This window comes from Hyla sarda, chromosome 10 (assembly GCF_029499605.1).
Source record: "Hyla sarda isolate aHylSar1 chromosome 10, aHylSar1.hap1, whole genome shotgun sequence".
NCBI lineage: Eukaryota > Metazoa > Chordata > Amphibia > Anura > Hylidae > Hyla > Hyla sarda.
In genome coordinates, this window is record NC_079198.1 from 22035324 (window position 1) to 22059372 (window position 24049).

Here is a 24049-nt window from a genome sequence, read left to right on the forward strand (position 1 = left end):
GCACATCGCCGCCGCCTCGTTGCCGCCGCTGTCCCTGCACGCCCGCTGCCGGACTCTGCAGTAACTGCAAGTGTAATAAGGGAATGGGCTATGCGGGGCAGGGGGGGGGGGGGAGGAGGGAACAGGCTAGTGCCATAGCGGGGGGGGAGGAACGGGCTAGCAAAAAAAAAAAAAATAAGATGGTGGGAGCTACCCTTTCAAGACCAGGAGGCAAAATTATCTTAGCCTAAATAATTTTGTGGGTAAAAAAGATGGACTGCCCCCCTAGAAAAATGAATGCCACATTACACTTAGCATAGAGATATCATTTGCCTTGTTGTCACATGGTGTCATTGATCTCTGATGGCTCCTTGGCTACCTAAAGCACAAAAAATTTTCATAAAAATAGGGCGATACAATTCAGGTACACATGGAAAGACCAAAAAAATAAAAAAAACAACAAAAGAAAACCCTAAACTTGCTGAAGACCATTAATAGAAAGGGTCCTATGACACGAGCGGGCCCCTGAGAGCACGCTGGCCTGCATTGTTTCCATCCGTACATGGAGCAGCGAACTATTAAGTTCTTGCCGTTTCCTGTTTATTAACAGACAAAGAAATTGTTTATTTTTACAGTACATTGCGAGGACGGTGGAGACGAGAGCAGGTTCACCCGATGTCAGGCCTCTGCTTATAGAGTACAAAGTCCTCCCCCTGGGAGGACACTTCATTATTTCTATTATTATCCCTCTTACAAAGCTAACAGACATATTAAGGAAAACTTTACAGAGACATTAAAGGGGTACTCCAGTGGAAAACTATTTTTTAAATCAACTGGTGCCAGAAAGTTAAACAGATTTGTAAATTACTTCTATTTAAAAATCTTAAGGGAAAACTGTCACATGTTTGCTCCGGCACTAACCACAGGTACTGATGGATAGTGCAGGAGACGCTGATTCCTATGATCCCGACCTTGGCTGGATCCGCCCGGCCATTCGCCCGCAATCTTAGTTTTAATATACCTGGAAATCTGGCTGTAACTGGCATGGGCGGGGCTTCTGTAGCTTAACTGGCACTGACATCAGCGCCGCCTGCTTATGAATATTCATCCCCCCTCCCTCCAGCTCTCCCTTTCTTCACCGCTCCTAACTGAACTTCACTGCGCATGTCAGGAAGCGGCGCATGCGCAGTGAAGACCAGTTAGGAGCGGCGATGAGAGGGAGAGCTGGAGGGATGAATATTCATAAGTAGGCGGCGCTGCGGACGGACGGCGCTGACGTCAGTGCAAATTAAGCTACAGAAACCCCGCCCGTGCCAGTTACACTACATTAATTTCCAGGTATATTAAAACTAAGATTACGGGCGAACGGCCGGGCGGATCGGGCCAAGGTAGGGATCATAGGAATCAGCGTCCCCCACACTATCCATCAGTACCTGTGGTTAGTGCAGGAGCAAACATGTGACAGTTTTCCTTTACTCCTTCCAGTAGTTATCAGCTGCTGTATGCTCCAGAGGAAGTTCTTTTCTTTTTGAATTTCCTTTCTGTCTGACCACAGTGCTCTCTGCTGACACGTCTGTCCATGTCAGGAACTGTCCAGAGCAGGAGAAAATCCCAATAGCAAACCTATCTTGCTCTGGACAGTTCCTGACATGGACAGACGTGTCAGCAGAGAGCACTGTGGTCAGACTGAAAAGAAATTAAAAAAGAAAAAGAACTTCCTCTGTAGTATATAGCAGCTGATAAGTACTTAAAATAGAAGTAATTTACAAATCTGTTTAACTTTCTGGCACCAGCTGATTTAAAAAAAACTGTTTTCCACTGGAGTACCCCTTTAAAGGGGTACTCTTCCGGAAAACATTGCATCCAAAGGATAATAATCGATAACAGGATTGTCGACAAATCCAGTTGTCAAATAATCGCGGTCCAACTCGTTAAGAAAAAAAAATTAAAGATAAACCAAAATAAATGTCATAACGCCAACTCACGACAGTGCACAGGGAAAGAGACAGCAGAGGAAGGCTAAGGGCCGAAACGCGTCCTGTTTCATAAGGATTTACAATAAACTACCACTTTTGCTTGAAGTACTGGTGAGTGCTGGGAACAACCAACAACAGATGTGCCAACCTACCCTCCTTACGCGGGGAAGGAGGCGCCGCCGGAAGCAGGATGTAAATACCAGAGACCGCAGGGGCACAACAGAAGCTGGGTGGCCTAATGACCCCGAAACCAGGAAGGATGCAGAGGGCATGACGCAGTTGTAATTGCCTGATGCGGTCGGACTAGGAATCATGCAGGACCTGTCCTTGTGTGCCCGTCTCTTCGCTCTGTCAGTGCTGCACTTCAATTACTAATGGTATGTGACATCATGTACGAGATCATAAATGAGAGATCTGCAGATCTGGGGTCTCTCAGCCAGTGAGGTGTGATACTGTCTGCAGATCTGGGGTATCTCAGCCTAAAAGCTGCTGAAAATCTGCTGAATACTACAGTGGAAATTATTTCCTGTTTGAAACACAGAGCTCTCTGCTGACATGATGAGCACAGTGCTCTCTGCTGACATCTCTGTCCATTTTAGAAACTGTCCAGGGTAAAAGGAAATCCCCATTGCAAACATATGCTGTTCTGGACAATTCATAAATTGGACAGAGATGTCAGCAGAGAGCACTGTGCTTATGATGTCAGCAGACAGCTCTGTGTTTCAAAAAGAAAATAATTTCCGCTGTAGTATTCAGTAGCTAATAAGTACAGGAAGGATTAAGATTTTTTTTAATAGAAGTAATTTACAAATCGGTTTAACTTTCTGGCACCAGTTGATTTAAAAAAAAAAAAAAAAAAAAAAAAGTTTTTCACCGGAGTACCCCTTTAAAGGCCATCAAATCCAAACCAATATAAATACACAATGTAGGCGGCCTCAGCTACTATGCTGAGCAAAAAATAGGGGTTAATGGAGATTTTAGCTGCCAAATTGAAGAATGTGCATTCGGGTCAGTCCAGTTCATGGTACCACACACATATATACTCACACACATACACGTAGCTGGGCAGAATGCCATCTAAATCCTACATCTTCTTTCTGCTTCCTATCCATCGATCTTCCCTATATCAGCTATTTTAGACTTGGCAGAGGATGCCTGTTACTTTCTACAGTCACACAGATTCATTAAAAGGGGTATTCCAGGAAAAAAAAAAACGTTATATATACCTCAACTGGCTCCAGAAAGTTAAACTTGTAAATTACTTCTATAAAAAAAATCTTAATCCTTTCAGTACTTATGAGCTTCTGAAGTTAAGGTTGTTCTTTTCTGTCTAAGTGCTCTCTGATGACACGTGTCTCGGGAACCGCCCAGTTTAGAAGAGGTTTGCTATGGGGATTTGCTTCTAAACTGGGCGTTTCCCGAGACAGGTGTCATCAGAGAGCACTTAGAAAAGAACAACCTTAACTTCAGAAGCTCATAAGTACTGAAAGGATTAAGATTTTTTTATGGAAGTAATTTACAAATCTGCTTAACTTTCTGGAGCCAGTTGATTTATATATATATATATATATATATATATATATATATATATATATATATTATATATATATATATTTAAAAAAAAAGTTTTTTCCTGGATAACTGTTTAAGTAAAAAAAACAACAACCTTCTTTAATACATAATAAATTATTTATATATTATATATATATATATACACACACACACACACACACACACACACACACACACACACACACACATATATACATACATACACACACATATACAGTGGTCCCTCAACATACGATGGTAATCCATTCCAAATGAACCATCGTTTGTTGAAACCATCGTATGTTGAGGGATCTGTGCAATGTAAAGTATAGGACAGTGGTCTACAACCTGCGGACCTCCAGATGTTGCAAAACTACAACTCCCAGCATGCCCGGACAGCCGTTGGCTGTCAAAACCGTACTAAACTGTATCAAAATGTGTGTACAAATTTCAACCTGTATATGGTTTGAAAAATGATGTCCGGTTGCATCTGTTTTTTTAAGAAAAAACTGCATACGTTTTTAACCTTTCATTCCATTTTGAATAAAGTTTCACTTGTCTGATTGAAATTCCAATAAAAAAAAAAAAAAAAAAGGATGGAACCGTACGCACATACGGTTCTGCATGGTTCCCATTGACTCCCATGTTAAAAAAAACAAAAAAAAACACCATATACGGTTTAATACATTTTTTCACCCGGACCAAAAAACATAGTAGACTACCATTTTGGGTACGGGTAAAAAAAAAACGGACAAAACCATATAAGATGCACAACGGCCTTAACCGGATGATGCGTTTGACATACGGTGTACAATGTTAGGCCAATGCATATGGTTTTCTATACGGTTCAACGCGGTTTTTAACTTGAAACTGTATACAGGAACTGTATAGCAAAACCGTGGTGTGCGTGCACCCTAATCCAGCTCACCCCTGCTCAGGCGCCCGGACTGGACTTGAACTCATCCAATTGAAATAGAAAGAAGGTGAATGTCCAGCGCCAACTCGTAGAAAAGAACTTCTTTATTCAGTTGCCATAGGAAACATCACATGGTCTCAAGTAACGGGACGTATTTCGGCCCGGAGGGCCTTAGTCATGCCTATGACTAAGGCCCTCCGGGCCGAAACACGTCACGTTGCTTTAGTCCATGTGATGTTTCCTATGGCAACTGAATAAAGAAGTTCTTTTCTACGAGTTGGTGCTGGACATTCACCTTCTTTCTATACGTACACAACGATACAAAAAAAAAAAAAATGTCCCTTATACCGCAACAAGCCCTAGAAGGACCTGCACCCCTAAACACTGCATTCTTTGCTACATGCAGCGCCATTTTTATCTCCGAATGTACATTTGAAGTATCATAAGATTAAAGAGATTCTCCACTGCCCTGTCTTCCGAAGCTCCGCTCGCAGCGTCCGGAAGTTTATTACTACGGACGCTGTGTGCGGGCTTCCGTGTTCGAGGCCGCCCCCTTGTGACCCCACTCCCGCCCCCTCATGACCTCACGCCCACCCCCTCAACAAAAGTCTATGGGAAGGGGGCGCGACAGCGGTCGCGCCCCCTTCCCATAGACTTTCATTGAGGGGGCGGGCGTGACGTCACGAGGGGGCGGTCTCGAACACGGAGTAATAAACTTCCGGATGTTGCGAGAGGAGCTCCTGAAGACAGGGCAGTGGAGAACCCCTTTAATGCAGTCACATTCTGCTTTTTCACTTCCTTTCCAGGAATATCATTGATCGATTAAGTAGTTAAAAAGATCTTAAAGGGGGTTATCCAGGAATCTAAAAACAGACCTAATTTCTTTCAAGGACCGCTCCCTGTCTGTCTCCACTTTGGGTGTGGTATTACAACTTGGCTCCATTCAACTCAATGGAACTGAGCTGCAGAACCACACACAACCTGGAGACAGAGAGGGAGCGGTCTTTGAAAGAAATTATCTCTGTTTTCCGATTCCTGGATAACCCCTTTAAGATCTTCATAGGTATTGAAATAGGATTTCTGGCCCCCACCGCACTTCCCCTCCTTGAAATACTAAGAACTTCACAATTTAGAAGATACGTGATACGTGTATTTCTGGAAGTTCTCTGGATATATATGAGGTAAAGTGTTGTGTTTATGGAGGCAGGGACATTTCTGGATTTCCAGTCAGACATCCATCCCATTGTGCGAACTACGGGCAGTCCTGGTTGATAACAGGGAACAAACAATAGAATGCCCTGGACAGTGGTAGACAGTATTTGGGTTAATGGTGCCCATAAACTTTAAATACCCAGCTGTAGGTGTGTTCAGCAGACGGCTATTACTTCTGCCCCCATTCCCCTTCCATGCTTGGCCAACAACTAATCCTTCCTAAATCCCTTTAAGGCTATGTTCACATGGGTTCTGCTGCAGAATTTTTGCAGTTTTGTGGAACTTCGGCTGAATTTCTGTGTGCTGAAAACACAGAAAGAAAAGCAAAATTTAAAGGGGTACTCCGGCGCTTAGACATCTTATCCCCTATCCAAAGGACCCCCTGGGGACCCCCGTGATCTTGTATGCCGCACCCAATTTAAAATCAGTCCCCGGAGCGTGTCTCTGTCACGCCCCCTCCCATAGGCTTGCATTGAGGGGGGCGGAGCATGACGTCACACGGGGCGGAACCTTGACGTCACAACGCTCCATCCCCGTGATCAACAGTAATCAGACCCGGAGCAAACATGCTCTGGGGACTGATTTTAAATGGGGCGTGGTGGTGGGACCCCCGCGATCAGTCATCTTATCCCCTATCGAGGCCGGATAATGCGCGAAATAACCGGTCATAGCCTCTGAGCGCTGCAACGTCTCTGCAGCTTCGGTCCGGTCCCTGATATTCATGCAAGCATTTGGGGCCTTCCTATACCTCTATCCACACTAGACATATCATCAGCCCCCAACCCTGCATCTGCTTTATCTGTAACACAATAATGTTAAAAAACAAAGCCCAAAACCCCCAGGTATATAATATATATATATATATATATATATATATATATATACACATGTCATTTATTTTTCCTATGACATAAGCCAATGACTTCACTTTCATCCTCTGTCACCGCAGATATGGCGCCTTCTCTACGGCCTCCAGGGAAAGTGCTGCGGTGCTGTGTCTTTGTGGGGGTTAGGACTGCAGGAATGTTACCTTTGGCTCTGAAATATTAGACAGTGATCTCATATTCGGCTTCATGTCCAATGAGTCAGCATACAGCTGGTTGATGTATAGTACACTCATGTGGAAAATCTCTATCATTTATCAGTTTTACCACCGCTGACCTGTGAGCAGTAAAGGCGGCCATATTGGTTATCACTCGGCTTTCCAACATATTGGATTTTCCGCCAGGTAAAAAAAAAAAATCCTGATTGTAGACAATTTAGACAGTAGAGCAGTATGGAGCACTTGAGAAGTTTGACTATCAGTAGTTTGACCCTATGTGCCCTGTCGGAGTTTAGTACACAGCTTAAGGTCTCCCAGCCTCTGATCTCTTTACCAGACGTCTTCCTTCCCCAAACCTCCTGACATTTGCCCTTTTCAGGTCGTAACTTGACTGCCACTACTCTCAACCTGCCCAGATCAAAGAATAGTTAGATGGAGGAAATATAGACCCCATGTAATGTCATCTGACTGCTGCAAAAGTGCAGTAAAATAGGTCCTGGGTGATAAAAACTAGGACCACACGAACCGTTATCATCCAACAATACCTTGGCTGTAGTAGGTCGTCTACTGTATACTGCTTGGGACAAATACATCCCATAAACATAAAAGAACACTTTGTGACCATGACTAGGGATGTCGCCCAGCTAAAGAGAGTGGTTTATGAGTTTTACAGAGTGGGGTTCTGGTTGACTGGGTGAAAGGTCTTTGGAGACTCTCTTGGAAGGTGATGGCTCTTCTTGAAGAGATCCAGCTGATGTATGGGTCTAAGGGTACGTTCACACGAGCGGATTTACAGCGGATTTTACCCTGTGGATCCGCTGGTGAAGGGCCCGCTCTATGCTGTCTTTACACGTGCCTGCTCGTAGCGGCAATACGCTGCGACGAGCAGACACACTGCAGAGATGTGCGCGGCGTACTCACATCGCGGCCACTCTCCCTGCTCTGAGCTAGGCAGAGAGCTCCCGCGATGTGCGAGTATACTACAGTGTGTCTGCTCGTAGCAGTGTATTGCCGCTACAACATATAAAGACAGCATAGATTGGGCCTTCACCAGCGGATCTACAGCGTAAAATACGCTGTAAATCCACTTGTGTGAACGTACCGTAAGGGAACGTTTTTAGTCTAAAAAATCTGTTGTGGAAGAGAAGCCAAGGAAGAAGTCTGCAGAACCTCAGGCTTGGTTTACACATTGTAATTTGGTCGGCATTTTTAGCCAAAACCAAGAAAGATACAGGCCGACATTTATTATTATCTTTAGACAGTTTTTTGTGTCTAGAAAAGGCCCAAAACAGGCGCAGCAGGGTTTATTTGCACCTTTTTTGCACCTTTTGGTTTACACATTTCTGCTGATTTTGAGTTGCAATCCACTGATTTTGGCAATACACATGATATGGACGGGTTTTATGAACTGCGCCTTTTTGTGAAAAGGTGCAAACAAGGCGCAAAGCCACTGAAAAGGCTCTAAACTTCACCAGCCCAGACTTAGCTTAGCTTTATGGTGTATGTAAAGAGTAAAATTTCAGAAAATATGTACCTGCATAAAATTTATGAAATGCTCTGCGACCATTTAAAGGGGTACTCCGCTGCTCAGTGTTTGGAATCAACTATTCCGAACGCTGGAGCCGGCGCCGGGAGTTCGTGATGTCGTAGCCTCGCCCCCTCAATGCAAGTCTATGGGAGGAGGTGTGACGGCTGTCACGCCCCGTCCCATAGACTTGCATTGAGGGGGCGGTGTGTGACGCCATGAGGGGTGGGGCTAAGTCATCACAAGCTCCCAGCGCCGGCTCCAGCGTTCGGAACAGTTTGTTCCAAACGCTGAGCAGCAGAGTACTCCTTTAATAAATCTGGTGCTCCTACACATTACCAGCACACAAAAAAAACAAAGTGTAGAAAAATGCTTCACTTACATCTACAATGATAAATGCCCCCCGCAGAGACAATATAATGGAAAGATTTGTACATTTTTCTGTGTTTTGGGCCCACTTATGGTTTTGTTTAAAATATTGACACAAATACTGACAGAAATATTATGGGTGAAATCAGACTTATATTCCTGCCACGGGTTTGCATTTGAATATGACGTGAATTTGCAGTCAGGTTGGCAGCATTAAAGGGGTACTCCGGCACTTAGACATCTTATCCCCCTATCCAAAGGATAGGGGATAAGATTCCTGATCGCGGGGGTCCCACCGCTGGGGACTCCCGTGATCTTGCACGCAGCTGTCACGCCCCCTCCCATAGGCTTGCATTGAGGGGCGGGGCGTGACGTCACACGCTGCCGACCCCGTGGTCGCCGGTAATCAGACCCGGAGCGGGCGACTGATTTTAACTGGGGTGCTGCGTGCAAGATCACGGGAGTCCCCAGCGGCGGGACCCCCGCGATCAGGCATCTTATCCCCTATCCTTTGAATAGGGGATAAGATGTCTAAGCGCCGGAATACCCCTTTAAATAGAGCTAATCCGAGTGTGGTCACTACTTTGTGGGTCCTCGCAGGTTCAGCATCTAGTAACGTCGCTCATTTTTGTGACACTAGTTTCATATCCGCACCACAACTACAACATTGATTCCTACTGATGTGGATTTCACAACGCTGTCTGAGCAACCTCCGTCAAACACACCCTTACGGTACTCGAGAGAAGCAAACTCTGATACAGTGCTGTTTACACATGGGGCTGTCTGGTCTAGTAGATTTTCCTGGTCATGTTTCAACACTCCTTTCACAAGGCGAAAAATCTGCTGTGCCTTTTGCTATGAGCAGACACACATGGCCAACCCGCCGCAGTCCTGTGTGTGCAGTATGGTTACAGTCTTAGTCATGTAGGCTCGTTAGGCCAAACCTCACTGCACACACAGGGCTGTGGCGGGGGAAGCGCTGTGTGTCTGCTCATAGCAAAATAAGCAGCATATTTCCTAAAATATGCTGCGGATGTGCTACGTGTGACCCTAGCCTTGCTGGGTTTTCCAGGACTTTTAATTGATGGACACCTTCAGGATGGGCCATCAATACCTGATCGGTGGGGTCTGACACCTGACACCCCATCAATAAGATGTCTTGGAATCTACATACACAGCTGAATGAAACAGGAAGCAGACAGCTCCGTATATTGTGCAGTGGTCATGCTGGGTAGTTACATAGTTCATAAGGTTCATAAGTCCCCATGAAGTCCATCATATAACTCTACCCCTCATAAGGCAGATCTCAGTTCAGTTCTCATGGAATTGAATTTTGCTAGTGCAATCCCTACCAATCAGAGAGGCTCAAGAAAGGCCATCAAAAAAAAAAAAAAAAAAAAAGTCCCAGTAGCCCCTCCCCCCTTCCTCAAGACATTGATTTATAGCAGTATTACCCAATTATTGCTCTCCAGTAATTAATAAACTACAAATCTACAACTTTCATCATATCCTTGCAACCAGAGGTCTTGCAATAATTTCCTGTAAGACTCCCTACACCAGCCGGATCTCCTTAATTCCAAGAAAAACAACAATAATAGTCAATATAGTTGTTGGGCAACCATAAGGGTGGTATGAGGGAAATAAAACATGGCTGCTATCTTCCATTAAGAGCACTTTCATAGGCTGTACTTGATATTACGGCTATGTTCACATGACAGCTAAGCATAGTCCCGTTAAGGGTCCGATCAGCTCTTTCTTTTTGAGCTGAACGGACCCTGAATGGGTTGGAGCATAACTGATACAGACATTTCCGACAGATCCCATTGACTTTGAATGGGGGTCCATTGGGTGTCCGTTATTTTAGGGGAGCTGAGTGGAAAAAAAATACAGCACACGTAGTATTTTTTCTCAGCCCAACTCCCATCTTTTCGCAATGGAGCTCCTTTTATCGATGTTCAGTGGTGATGTGAACGAGACCCTAGCCCCCCCCCCCCCCCCCCCCCCCCCCCATTAACTTAAAGGGGTACTATGGCGGAACTTTTTTTTTTTTTTCAAAATCAACTGGTGCCAGAAAGTTAAACAGATTTGTAAATTACTTCTATTTAAAAATCTTAATCCTACCAGCACTTATCAGCTGCTGTATGCTCCCGAGGAAGTTGTGTAGTTCTTTCCAGTCTAACCACAGTGCTCTCTGCTGACACCTCTGTCCATTTCAGGAACTGTCCAGAGCAGGAGAGGTTTGATATGGGGATTTGCTCCTGCTCTGGACAGTTCCTGACATGGACAGATGTGTCAGCAGAGAGCACTGTGGTCAGGCTGGAAAGAACGACACAACTTCCTCTGTAATATACAGCTGCTGATAAGTACTGGATGGATTAAGATTTATATATGGAAGTAATTTACAAATCTTTTTAACTTTCTGGCACCATCTGATTTGAAAACATTTATTTTCCACCAGAGTAGCCCTTTAAATAGGGCTTAGCTGCCATGTCAAAGTCCATGGGCGAGTAGGGCACAGTCCTATCTAAAGCAGGTTCTGCGTTAAGGGGCATGACAAAGAAAGTCTATTTTTAGGGTTACATTTCTGATTCATACATTAAGCATAACATGGTGTATTGGTTTTCCTGGAGTGTTCATTTATATTACATTATTTAAACACAACAGTGGATTGATGTTGTGCCATTAAAAAAGTTTCAGCTCTTGCCATCTGCACTGGGTCACAGGGCACAAAATCACAGGACTTTGCCTGCCAAGTCCTGTAACGTGGCTAAAGTCACAGCTCAGCCTGAGCCTAAATCCATCCATCAGGCTCCATTCAGCATCAGCGCTGCCTCATAGACTCACCACACCGACATAGATCACACAAAGGGGGCAGTCAGCTGAAACTTTTGGCAGCCGGTGGGTCACGGACACATGGAGACTGGGCCACTTAAAGGGGTACTTCACTGGAAAAGGTTTTCTTTTAAATCAACTGGTGCCAGAAAGTTAAACAGTTTTGTAAATTACTTCTATTAAAAAATCTTAATCCTTCTAGTACTTATCAGTTGCTGTATGATCCACAGGAAGTTCTTTTCTTTTTGAATTTCCTTTCTGCCTGACCACAGTGCTCTCTGCTGACACCTCTGTCCATTTTAGGAACTGTCCATAGTTGTAGTGTCCAAATCTTCGTAAAAAAACCTATCCTGCTCTGGACAGTTCCTAAAATGGACAGAGGTGTCAGCAGAGAGCACTGTGGTCAGACAAAGGAAATTCAAAAAGAAAAGAACTTCCTGTGGATCTTAACAGCAGCTGATAAGTAATGGAGGGATTAAGATTTTTTTTTTTTTATAGAAGTAATTTACAAATCTGTTTAACTTTCTGGCACCAGTTTATTTAAAAAAAAAAAAATTAAAAAAAAAAAAAAAAAAAAAAAAAGAATGTTTTCCAGTGGAGTACCCCTTTAATGCTACTCTACAGGAAATCACTGCCAGTGGTGATCCTATACTATATATTAGAGAGGCGTTTTTCAGCTAGGGTGCCTTCGGCTGTCCAGGCATGCTGGGAGTTGTAGTTTTGCAACAGCAGGAGGCACCCTGGTTGGGAAACACTGTATTAGAGAATTATACAAGGGTGGGTTCACACCACGATTTTGCTATACGGTTTCATTAAAAAAAATAAGTATGCAACCGAACAGAAAACCGTGCCCATAGACTTCCCATTCAAAACTGTGTGCACCATAATGTATACGGCTGTCTCCGTTTTTCATACCATACGGTTTTTACTTTTTTTTTTTTTTTTTCGGACAGAAAATCGTGGCCTACCACGGTTTTTGGTCCGGGTCAAAAACTGTATTAAACCGTATACATTTTTATTTTTTTTTTAAACATGGGAGTCAATGGGAACAGTACAGAACTGTATGTGCGTACGGTTCCATCCAGTTTTCACCATACGGTTTTTGACTTTGCATAGTTTTTATTCTTGGAATTTCAATCAAACAAGTGAAACTTTATTCATAATGGAGTGAAAAGTTAAAAGCGTATACGTGTTTTTTCTTAGAAACGGATGCAACCGGACATCATTTTTCAAACCGTATATGGTTTTCAAACGTATCCAGATAAAAATTTGTACACACGTTTTGATACAGTTTAGTCCGGTTTTGAGGAATGCATTTTTTTTTAATCAAAAACCTGATACGGGAACTGTATTGCAAAAACGTGGTGTGAACCCAGCCTAAGTAGCAATTCCATAACCTACACTTCTAGCCATAATCTCTCCGCAGCCTCACCGTCAGCAAACACAAGCTTTTCGTGACTGGTTGTACCTATTATCGGATGAGATAGCTTACGTAAAGAGCGATTCCGATATGAAGTATATCTTAGAAAATCGCTGGTTATGCAATTGCGTAATGCTTTCTAGTGTGAAATGTAATCGTAATTGACGTCTTGCTAATTCCTGTACAATCCCTGACCTGTGCAAAAAAAAAAATCCCTAGAAAAACCGGCAGGGCAGAAGCGATGTGCGAAATGTATTCAGCGTCGGAGAATAAAAGGAATGAAAGAGCTAGCAGCACATCTACCCTAAGGTAAGAGCAGATGTAAGCAGGGTGGGGCAGGTTAGATGAGGAACGCTGAGGCCTCCCTGCTAGAAATCTGTTCTGTACAATGAATACAAAAGCCTCAGCGCAAATCCCCAGTCACCAGCTGGAATGTAAGCAGAGAGTCCGCTGCGTGACGGCACACTGTTACCTCATGGAAGAAAAGTGCAGCCCCCATCACAGGTTTCTCCCCCCCCCCCAAAAAAAAATGAAAAATTTTGCTGAAACATTTTACACTTGGGGGCTAGATACTGGCCGATGACTGAACTGGTATCGTACAAGACATTTTATACAGGTCTCAAACTGTGGCCCTCCAGAAGTTGACCTTGGGGGCTAGATACTGGCCAATGGGAAGATGGCACCCATGACTGGACTGGTATCGTACAAGACATTTTATAGCAGTGGTCTCAATCTGTGGCCCTCCAGATGTTGCCCTTGGGGGCTAGATACAGGCCAATGACTGGACTGGTATCGTACAAGACATTTTATAGCAGTGGTCTCAATCTGTGGCCCTCCAGATGTTGCCCTTAGGGGCTAGATACTGGCCAATGCAAAGATGGAACCTATGCCTGGACTGGTATCCTACAAGACATTTTATAATAGTGGTCTCAAACTGTTGGCCTCCAGATGTTGCCCTTGGGGGCTAGATACTGGCCAATGCAAAGATGGAACCTATGACTGGACTGGTATCCTACAAGACATTTTATAGCAGTGGTCTCAATCTGTGGCCCTCCAGATGTTGCCCTTAGGGGCTAGATACTGGCCAATGCAAAGATGGAACCTATGCCTGGACTGGTATCCTACAAGACATTTTATAATAGTGGTCTCAAACTGTTGGCCTCCAGATGTTGCCCTTGGGGGCTAGATACTGGCCAATGCAAAGATGGAACCTATGACTGGACTGGTATCCTACAAGACATTTTATAATAGTGGTCTCAAACTGTGGGCCTCCAGATTTTGCAAACTGTGGCCCTCCAGATGTTGCCCTTGGGGGCTAGATACTGGCCAATGGGAAGATGGAACCTATGACTAGACTGGTATCGTACAAGATATCTAATAGCAGTGGTCTCAAACTGTGGCCCTCCAGATGTTGCCCTTGGGGGCTAGATACTGGCCAATGCGAAGATGGAACCTATGACTGGACTGGTATCCTACAAGACATTTTATAATAGTGGTCTCAAACTGTGGCCCTCCAGATGTTGCAAAACTTCAACTCCCAGCATGCCCACTTCAACTCCCATCATGCCCATAAAACAGTGTTCTCAAACTGTGGCCCTCCAGATGTTGCAAAACTTCAACTCCCAGCATGCCCGGACAGCCAACGGCTGTCCGGGCATGCTGGGAGTTGAAGTTTTGCAACATCTGGAGGGCCACAGTTTGAGGACACTGTTTTATAGAAAAAAATGGAAACATACAGACAGAGCAGATGCTCATGGGGGGGGGGGGGGGAGGGGTACAGCAAGGGATCAAGTATCATGTAGGGGTCACTGACTATCGTCATCGTAAAAATAACTCATAGGATGCAAGTGTTAGTTTTGTTTGTGTTCTCTTCTATAGCCAGAAAAATGCAAAAAGTCTACAGGTGGAATCCAAATAAGGTCTCGTTCACATGGTCAGGACTTGCTGAAGATTTAGGAAAGGAATATGGTGGAGATTTATCAAAAAACCTTGTGCAAAGGAAAAGTTGCCCAGTTGCCCATAGCAACCAATTCGATTGCTACTTTCATTTTGAAGGGGCCTTGTTAAAAATGAAAGAAGCGATCTGATTGGTTGCTATGGGCAACTTTTCCCCTGGACAGGTTACATTCCTGCCATGGGAGTTTCAGAATTCCGCAAGCGGAAATTCAGAAGTGGGAATGGGAACGCGGAATCCCATAATAGTTTATAGGCTTTAATTTGAGGCAGAATTTTGCAAGCGGAAATTCTGCCGTGTGAATAGACCCTAAGGGTACGTTCACACAAGCGGATTTCGCTACGGATCCGCCGCTGAAGGACCATCTGTATTCTGCCTTTACATGTGTCTGCTCAGAGCGGCAATACGCTGCTACGAGCAAACACAGTGCGATGTGCGAGTCTCTGCGCGCAGTATACTCGCACAGTGGCAGCTCTCAGCCTAGCTCATTGAGCAGGGGGAGCGGCCGTGATGTGTGCGAGTACACCGCGCATGCGCAGCGACTCGCACATCGTTTCAGTGTGTCTGCACATAGCGGCGTATTGCCGCTACAAGCAGGCACATGCAAAAGGCAGAATACAGAGGGTCCTTCAGCGGCGGATCCGCAGCGTAAAGTACACTGTGGATCCGCTCATGTGAACGTATCCTAAATGGGAGAAGTGGATCCCATTTACTTCTATAGCCTAGTGACTTCTTTCCGGACATATGCGCAATTTCTAAAGCGCAACAGCCCCCCGTGAAGAGTCCGCTGAAAACTAGGGGTGACTCCATTCGGCCATAGAAGTTAATGGGATCTGCTTCTCCCTTAAACAGTACACAGCAGCATCCAGTTTTCGTTGGGATGCTAAGGCTGCGTTCCCATCACGATTTCTCCATCAGACTTTAGTAAACGATTTTATAACTTAAAATCATATAAAATCGCATATAAAGTCGGATCCATTGACCTCCATTAAAAAAAATCGGATCAATTACACTCATCCGATTTGATCCGCATCCGATTTCACACGATTTGTGTTCGGGTTTGACCACGATTTCAGACCTGAACAAAAATCGTGTGAAATCGGATGCGGATCAAATCGGATGTGTGTAATGGATCCGATTTTTTTATGGAGGTCAATGGATCAGACTTTATATGCGATTTTATACGATTTTAAGTTATAAAATCGTTTACTCAAGTCGGATGGAGAAATTGTGATGTGAAGGCAGCCTTATGGGGACAGGAACAGTGTGGTCGTACCCTCAGATTGCACTGTTTCAGACAGACACAGAAATCTCGCAATCTATCCAAGTACTCCACTGCGACTTCTTTATTTCAACAAGATTTAAGCCGCTCACAGACCACAATGAACCAAGTAGAAAAGCTACCAGGCTTAGGCTGGGTCCACACTACGTTTTGTCCCATACGGGAGCGCATACGGCAGGAGGGAGCTAAAAGCTCGCGCTCCCGTATGTAACCGTATGCGCTCCCGTATGTCATTCATTTCAATGAGCCGACCGGAGTGAAACGTTCGGTCGGCTCATTTTTGCGCCGTATGCGCTTTTACAACCGGACCTAAAACCGTGGTTGACCACGGTTTTAGGTCCGGTTGTAAAAGCGCATACGGCGCAAAAATGAGCCGACCGGACCGAACGTTTCACTCCGGTCGGCTCATTGAAATGAATGACATACGGGAGCGCATACGGTTACATACGGGAGCGCGAGCTTTTAGCTCCCTCCTGCCGTATGCGCTCCCGTATGGGACAAAACGTAGTGTGAACCCAGCCTTACTACACTTTGCTTTACTTCGTCCAAGTATTGAGATGAAACTTACGTGTAACAAAGAGTAACAAAGGGTTAAGCCGGGAGTGAAGGCGGCATTAATCAGCAGCGTGCAGATGTGCCCTATGGCAGTAAGAAAAGAAGCTTACGCAATAATTGAATTACAACAAAACTGAATCACTGAATAAAAAGTCCCCCGGCAGGAGGGCTCCGTCCTCCCTGTACATCCCCGCAGGCTATCATCATGATTAACCTTACACAGGGTGGAGCAGGATTTGTGCTATATCTTCTGTCTAAGGGTGCGTTCACACGGCCATCTGTCCCCGGTTTTTTTTTTTATCCTCGTTTCGGTTCCGTTCTTGCAGGCTGTAAGCGGATAAAAAATTGGTTTGAAAAAAAATCGCATTCATGTCAATGGGATTTTTTTTACAATCCGTTTATATCCGTTCGTACCCGTCTGCACTCATTTCCATTTTTTTGATGGCAGAGAAAACGGCCCACGCAGTATTTTTCCTCCGTCAAAGAAAAACGGAAGAAAAAACGGATACAGTAAATTAAACATTGAAGTCTATGGAAAACGGATGAGCCTTTAATGTCATACGTTTGCATCTGTTTTTCCAATCCGTTTTTACTTCTGGACATTTTACTTTTTGGTTTATTAACTGAAAAATAATGGATACAAACGGATAACATTCGTTTGCATCCGTTAAAATCTGTTTTTATTTTTGACAGGAGAAGAACGGGACGGGTCTAGACGGGCGTGTGAACGCAGCTTAATACAGTCCCAGGGGCCGGATCCACGGATGTAACGTTTACAGATGATGGATCAATAGTCATACACCTAATATCTGTGCTCCTTAAAGGAACGGTACCAATCAATGGAAACCGTATGCAAGACCTGCGTCCATCCTACTGTTCTGTGCGTATATACATCTACTGCGCCATTGGTTTTTTAAAATTAGTCCGTACGAATAATCCTCAATGCTACATCACCTGCGGCTTTTATTTTCCCATTAACATCAATGGGGAAAATCTGAAGCAGAAGTGACGCACTGTAGACTGGAAAATGGAAATACACTGGAAAATGTCCGCAGCGAGAACCAAATTATCCTATCCTTACGGTTTATTAGGGTCGCCTACAGATTTCCTGGTGGAGTATCTGTATGGTAAGGTCATGTTCACATGGCAGATTTTCCGTGCTTCCGCTCAGATTCTGTTCTGCCGAGGTAGACACCTGATCTGAAGAAGAGGGTGTCCCTCCTTGAAACGCGTCATCCTATTCTGCAGCTACTTTTTTTTTTATTATTTTGTATTTAACTGTTACTATCTCCAATAAAACCTCTTGGTTTACCACACCAAGTTTCCAAGTTTGGATTCCATCTCTCCTGGCAACCATACAGCAGCGCCTACCAAGTGAGATCCTTTTTCTTCGCTCTTCTCCACCGTTTTTTTGCGAGATTGGTTTCACCATATCCTGGGACCTCAAGGCCAGCAGCTGTTGCCTCCGAATACCCCCAATTTAGTGGGGGTGATGCGAGTTATACCACTCGCTTAAGGTGGGTGGCCATTACCTACGGGCACGCTTGCCCATCCTCTCACGTACTTGCATTTTTCTCTCCCCCTCTTGTCATTCTAAGGGGATCCTAGTTATTGAGGTAATGCACTAGCCGTTCTTTTTTCTACAGGTTCTGCCAAGCTGGCAGTGGATTTTTTGCAATTTTGCCGATTCTGCCTGGAATGTGTGCCGAATTTATGCAGAATTTATGCTGAATTTTTTTGCACTCAACACACGGATTCCGGACGCAATTCAGAGCCCCTTTGACTTCAAATTGCAGCGGGAAATCTGCCGTGCAAATGGGAAAGCAGGAATACCGTTTACCACAATGGTAACTTGTATGTAGCAGAATTTCGGAGCTGAATTTGTCCGCCGGATTCCGCATGGAAATATAGTGTGAATATACCCTAAGAGGCGCTGCTGCCGGCGAGGTACGCAGTTCGGTCTCTGGTAGTTGTCCATCAGGGTTACATTGGAAATATGGGCATAGAGCTGGGCTGCCAGATGACTGTCCAATGCTTGGGGTCTTCTGTAGATAAGCGGTGCCAGAGGCATCAGTCAGCCACTTATCCCACCGCTAAAATAACGAGCATTCTTTATGAAGACAAAAGTGAATTACAATGAAGCATGGGGGGGTCGGGGGGGGGGGGGGGGGAGGTAAGTGAAGCAGTCACTTTAGGTCTCTCCTCTTTCTCACAAACATGGGCAGAAAAAGGCTTTAACATCACGTTTTTGCCATACGGTTTTCAATCCGCTTTTCTAAAGAAAACCGTATGGCAAAAAACGGATGGAACAGTATGGGAAAAAGTAAACCGTATGAATTTTTAAACTGTATACTGTTCTTAAAAGTGCATACAGTTCCGTCTGTTCTTTTTTTTTTTTTTTAAACATACGTTTTTGATAATTTTGTCCATTTTTAATGGGAGGGGTCTTGGGTGGGGACTTTAGGATGCAAATGCGTATGTGCAAAGTAAAAACCATATACGGTTTCCCGTATGGAACCGTATACATGTGCGTTTCCCATTGACGTCCATGTTAAAAAAAAACGTATGCGGTTGCAGTAAGGTTTTTAAATCGGAGACAAAATCGTGGTCAACCACGGTTTTGACTCCGGTTTAAAAACCCTACTGCAACCGCATACGTTTTTTTTTTTTAACATGGACGTCAGTGGGAAACGCACATGTATACGGTTCCATATGGGAAACCGTATATGGTTTTTACTTTGCACATGCGCATTTGCATCCTAAAGTCCCCAACCAACACCCCTCCCATTAAAAATGGACAAAATTATCAAAAACTTATGTTTTTTTTGTTATTTGTTTTTTATAAAAACGGACGAAACTCTATGCACTTTTAAAAACAGTATACCGTTTAAAAACGCATACAGTTTACTTTTTCCCATACTGTTCCATCCGTTTTTTTCCATACGTATGTTTTCTTTAGAAAGACCGTACGGCAAAAATGTGATGTGAACCCAGCCTTAATGATCAGCAGCAATAAAAAAATGCTAAGAAAAACGCAGCTAAAAACGGATCTAAGCCGTTTCCTTTGCAGCTCACATAGTTCCTATAACAGAGTATTTAAAGGGGTATTCCAGGAAAAAAAATGTTTATATATCAACTGGCTCCAGAAAAGTTAAAGGAGTATTCCAGTGGTGACTTAGTGGTGAGCAACTTATCCCCTATCCTAAGGATAGGGGATAAGTTGCAGATCGCGGGGGGTCCGACCGCTGGGGCCCCCTGCGATCTCCTGTACGGAGCCCCGACAGCCCGCGGGAAGGGGGCATGTCGACCACTGCACGAAGCGGCGGCCGACACGCCCCCTCAATACAACTCTATGGCAGAGCCGAAGCGCTGCCATCGGCAATCTCCGGCTCTGCCATTGAGATGTATTGAGGGGGCGTGTCGGCCGCCGCCTCGTGTGGGGGTCGACACCCGCTATCTGGGCGGAAAGACGGGGCCCCGTACAGAGAGATCGCAGGGGGCCCCCCGCGATCTCAAACTTATCCCCTATTCTTAGGATAGGGGATAAGTTTTTCACCACTGGACTACCCCTTTAAACAAATTTGTAAATTACTTCTATTAAAAAATCTTAATCCTTTCAGTGCTTATGAGCTTCTGAAGTTAAGGTTGTTCTTTTCTGTCTAAGTGCTCTCTGATGACACGTGTCTCGGGAACCGCCCAGTTTAGAAGCAAATCCCCATAGCAAACATCTCCTAAACCGGGCATTTCCCGAGACACGTGTCATCAGAGAGCACTTAGACAGAAAAGAACAACCTTAACTTCAGAAGCTCATAAGTACTGAAAGGATTAAGATTTTTTTATAGAAGTAATTTACAAATTTGTTTAATTTTCTTATATATATATATATATATATATATATATATATATATATATAAGTGTTTTCCTGGATAACCCCTTTAGTGATGGGAGTAGTAGTTTCACCAACACTTCAAAGGACAGTCCAACATGCCTAAACTGCTACCAGTAACCGCTCCGGAGGGTGAGGAGTTAACAGCTGTAAGTATTTTTTTAATTACATTCTGTCACCTGACGAATAAACTTCCAGGTGCCCCGACCAATCAGAGAGCACCGATTTAGATTTTTCGGCTTCGGAAGCATAGACGCTATGATGACCGAGATTTATTGACTGACAAAATATTGGCACCAGCCTTACTTTTGGATGGGGTACCATAAGCACATACACCTGTGGTCTTCAACCTGCGGACCTCCAGATGTTGCAAAACTACAACTTCCAGCATGCCCGGACAGCCGTTGGCTGTCCGGGCATGCTGGGAGTTGTAGTTTTGCAACATCTGGGAGGTCCGCAGGTTGGAGACCACTGGTATATACAATTACAGTACATTATGTACCCAGATCAAACACTGGACCTCCAGCTGGTGCAAAACTACAACTCCCAGCATGCCCGGACAGCCAACAGCTGTCCAGGCATGCTGGGAGTTGTAGTTTCGCAACAGGTAAAGACCTAGGATCTAGATCAATAATCCCCCTGCTCCCCCTCCAAACCTGTGGCCCTCCAGCTGTTGCAAAACTACAACATGCTGGGAGTTGTAGTTTTGCAACAGCTGGTGAGCCACAGGTTGGAAGGAGATGACTAGCATTAACCCTCCCAGCGCTATTCTTTCCTATAACACACCCTGTGCAAAAAAAAAAAAAGTTTGGGTGCCCTGCAGCTACAGGAAGTTTACAATATCACCCAACTGCACCTAGAGGGTGCCCATGGTGGTGCCAAGCATAGTACCCCCCTCCCATCCATCCCTATACTGTGGGATGGGGTACACCCTACTATAAGCACAGCTATTGGAGTTTCCCAACCAGGCTGCCTCCAGCTGTTGCTAAACTACAACTCTCGGCATGCTGGGAGTTGTAGTTTTGCAATAGCTTGAGAGGCACAGGCTGGGAGGGGAGGACTAGCATTAACCCTTCCAGTGCAGCTCTTTCCTATAACACACCCTGTGCAAAAAAAAAAGAGTTTTGGTGCCCTGCAGCTATAGGAAGTTTACATTTGCAACCTAATGCACCTAGAAGATACCCATAGTGGTGCCAGGCACAGTGCCCCCTCCATCCCTATACTGCGGGATGGGGTACCACCTTTTATATACACATTCCTCTATATCATCCATTCTCAACCAGGGTGCCTCCAGCTGTTGCAGAACTACAACTCCCAGCATGCCCGGACAGCCAAAGCCTTTCCAGACACACTGGAAGTTGTAGTTTTAGAACAGCTGGAGGCACACCCTGTTTGGGAAAAAAAAAAACACAGATCTATATAGAAAGAATGAACACATCCAGCGCTATTTTTTCCTATAACACACCCTGTGCACAAAAAAAAAAAAAAGTTTAGGTGCCCTGCAGCTACAGTAAGTTACATTAGCACCCTCCAGCACACAGAGCAGCGTTTCTCAACCAGGGTGCCTCCAGCTGTTGCAAAACTACAACTCCCAGCATGCCCGGACAGCCGTTTCCCAACCAGGGTGCCTCCAGCTGTTGCAAAACTACAACTCCCAGCGTGCCCGGAGAGCCGTTTCCCGACCAGGGTGCCTCCAGCTTTTGCAAAACTACAACTCCCAGCATGCCCCGACAGCTATTTCCCAACCTGGGTGCCTCCAGCTGTTGCTAAACTACATCTCCCAGCATGCCCTGACAGCCGTTTCCCAACTAGGGTGCCTCCAGCTGTTGCTAAACTACATCTCCCAGCATGCCCTGACAGCCGTTTCCCAACTAGGGTGCCTCCAGCTGTTGCTAAACTACAACTCCCAGTATGCCCAGACAGCCATTTCCCAACCAGGGTGCCTCCAGCTGTTGCTAAACTACATCTCCCAGCATGCCCTGACAGCCGTTTCCCAACTAGGGTGCCTCCAGCTGTTGCTAAACTACAACTCCCAGTATGCCCAGACAGCCATTTCCCAACCAGGGTGCCTCCAGCTGTTGCTAAACTACATCTCCCAGCATGCCCTGACAGCCGTTTCCCAACTAGGGTGCCTCCAGCTGTTGCTAAACTACATCTCCCAGCATGCCCTGACAGCCGTTTCCCAACTAGGGTGCCTCCAGCTGTTGCTAAACTACATCTCCCAGCATGCCCTGACAGCAATTTCCCAACTAGGGTGCCTCCAGCTGTTGCAAAACTACAACTCCCAGCGTGCCCAGACAGCCATTTCCAAACCAGGGTTCCTCCAGCTGTTGCAAAACTACAACTCCCAGCGTGCCCAGACAACCATTTCCAAACCAGGGTGCCTCCAGCTGTTGCAAAACTACAACTCCCAGCGTGCCCGGACAGCTGTTTCCCAACCAGGGTGCCTCCAGCTGTGGCAAAACTACAACTCCCAGCATGCCCGGACAGCCGAAGGCTGTCCGGGCATGCTGGGAGTTGTAGTTTTGCCACAGCTGGAGGCACCCTGGTTGGGAAACACTGACATAGAGGGTGCCTATGGTGGTGCCAGGCACAGTACCCCCCTCTCCCTACAGCACTACACCCGTCTTACCTGGATAAACTGGATGGTCAGGGCACTTTTGCCCACTCCTCCTCCTCCCACCACCACCAGCTTATACTTCTCCACGGGGGTAGACGACTCCTTGGCACTCATGCTGGGCACTGGGCGATAGACGGGATACACAGCAGTCAATACCAACTTCACTTCAGCAAACTTTCCATGGAGTCAGTCCCTGCAAAAATGGCCACCCTGCCTCCTCTTCTTTTTTTTTTTTTTTTTTTTTTTCACTCCCCCCCTCCTCTAGGCTCCTCCTTACTTCTCTATGCTAATGAGCTCATGAATATTAATGAGGCCGGAGTGACCGGGGTCTGATTCACTTAAAAAACTTAATCTCCCTATTTGGTGAAGGGGCCGCGAGACGATGGCCGGGTCCCTCCCGCGGTCCTAGCGCCGCCCGCTCGCCTCTGCCGCGCAGTGTACAGTCTGTGCCTGCAGATGTTTACGTTGCCCGGAGTAACCCGGGTATTAGCCGAGCACAGCTGCCTCCTTATAAGGCGGACTGTCTGCTTATAGCAGCGGCAGGACTAGTCTGACTGATGGACCCCCCCTGGCATGTGCGCAGAGGTGGCAGCGGGCGGTCATGTCCTGAGGGTCTTTGTTTATTTGCTGAATTAAAAGTGTTTTTTCTTTGTTTGTTTGTTTGTTTTTTTAATAGTAAATTTTGTAAAATTTTGAAATAGCAGAAAAAATCACTATAGAGAGGAGAAAACACAGGGACATGTGGGGGATTTATCAAAACCTGTGTGGATGACAATTGACCAGTTGCCCATAGCAACCAATCAGATCGCTACTTTCATTTTTTTAAAAGGCCTCTGAAGAATGAAAGTCGCGATCTGATTGGTTGCTATGGGCAACTGGACCATGTTTCCTCTTCACAGATTTTGATAAATCTCCCCCCATGGACCTAAT

At 45.3% G+C, this 24049-nt stretch overlaps 1 protein-coding gene across 3 annotated transcripts in view; it reads right to left on the bottom strand.

Moving 5' to 3' along the window:
* RRAS (RAS related) overlaps positions 1–23776 on the bottom strand; it is a 59246-nt gene extending 35470 nt beyond the window's left edge. Inside the window, exon 1 of one of the 3 annotated variants that reach the window (XM_056542422.1) lies at positions 23132–23776. In XM_056542422.1, coding sequence (XP_056398397.1) covers positions 23132–23233 — 102 coding nt within the window. In that variant the 5' untranslated portion in view covers positions 23234–23776. Of the gene's footprint in view, positions 1–1000; positions 1141–2107; positions 2254–23131 lie in introns of those variants that run through there. The other 2 variants (XM_056542421.1, XM_056542423.1) reach the window with 2 other exon arrangements.
* Between the last annotated feature and the right edge of the window lie 273 nt (positions 23777–24049).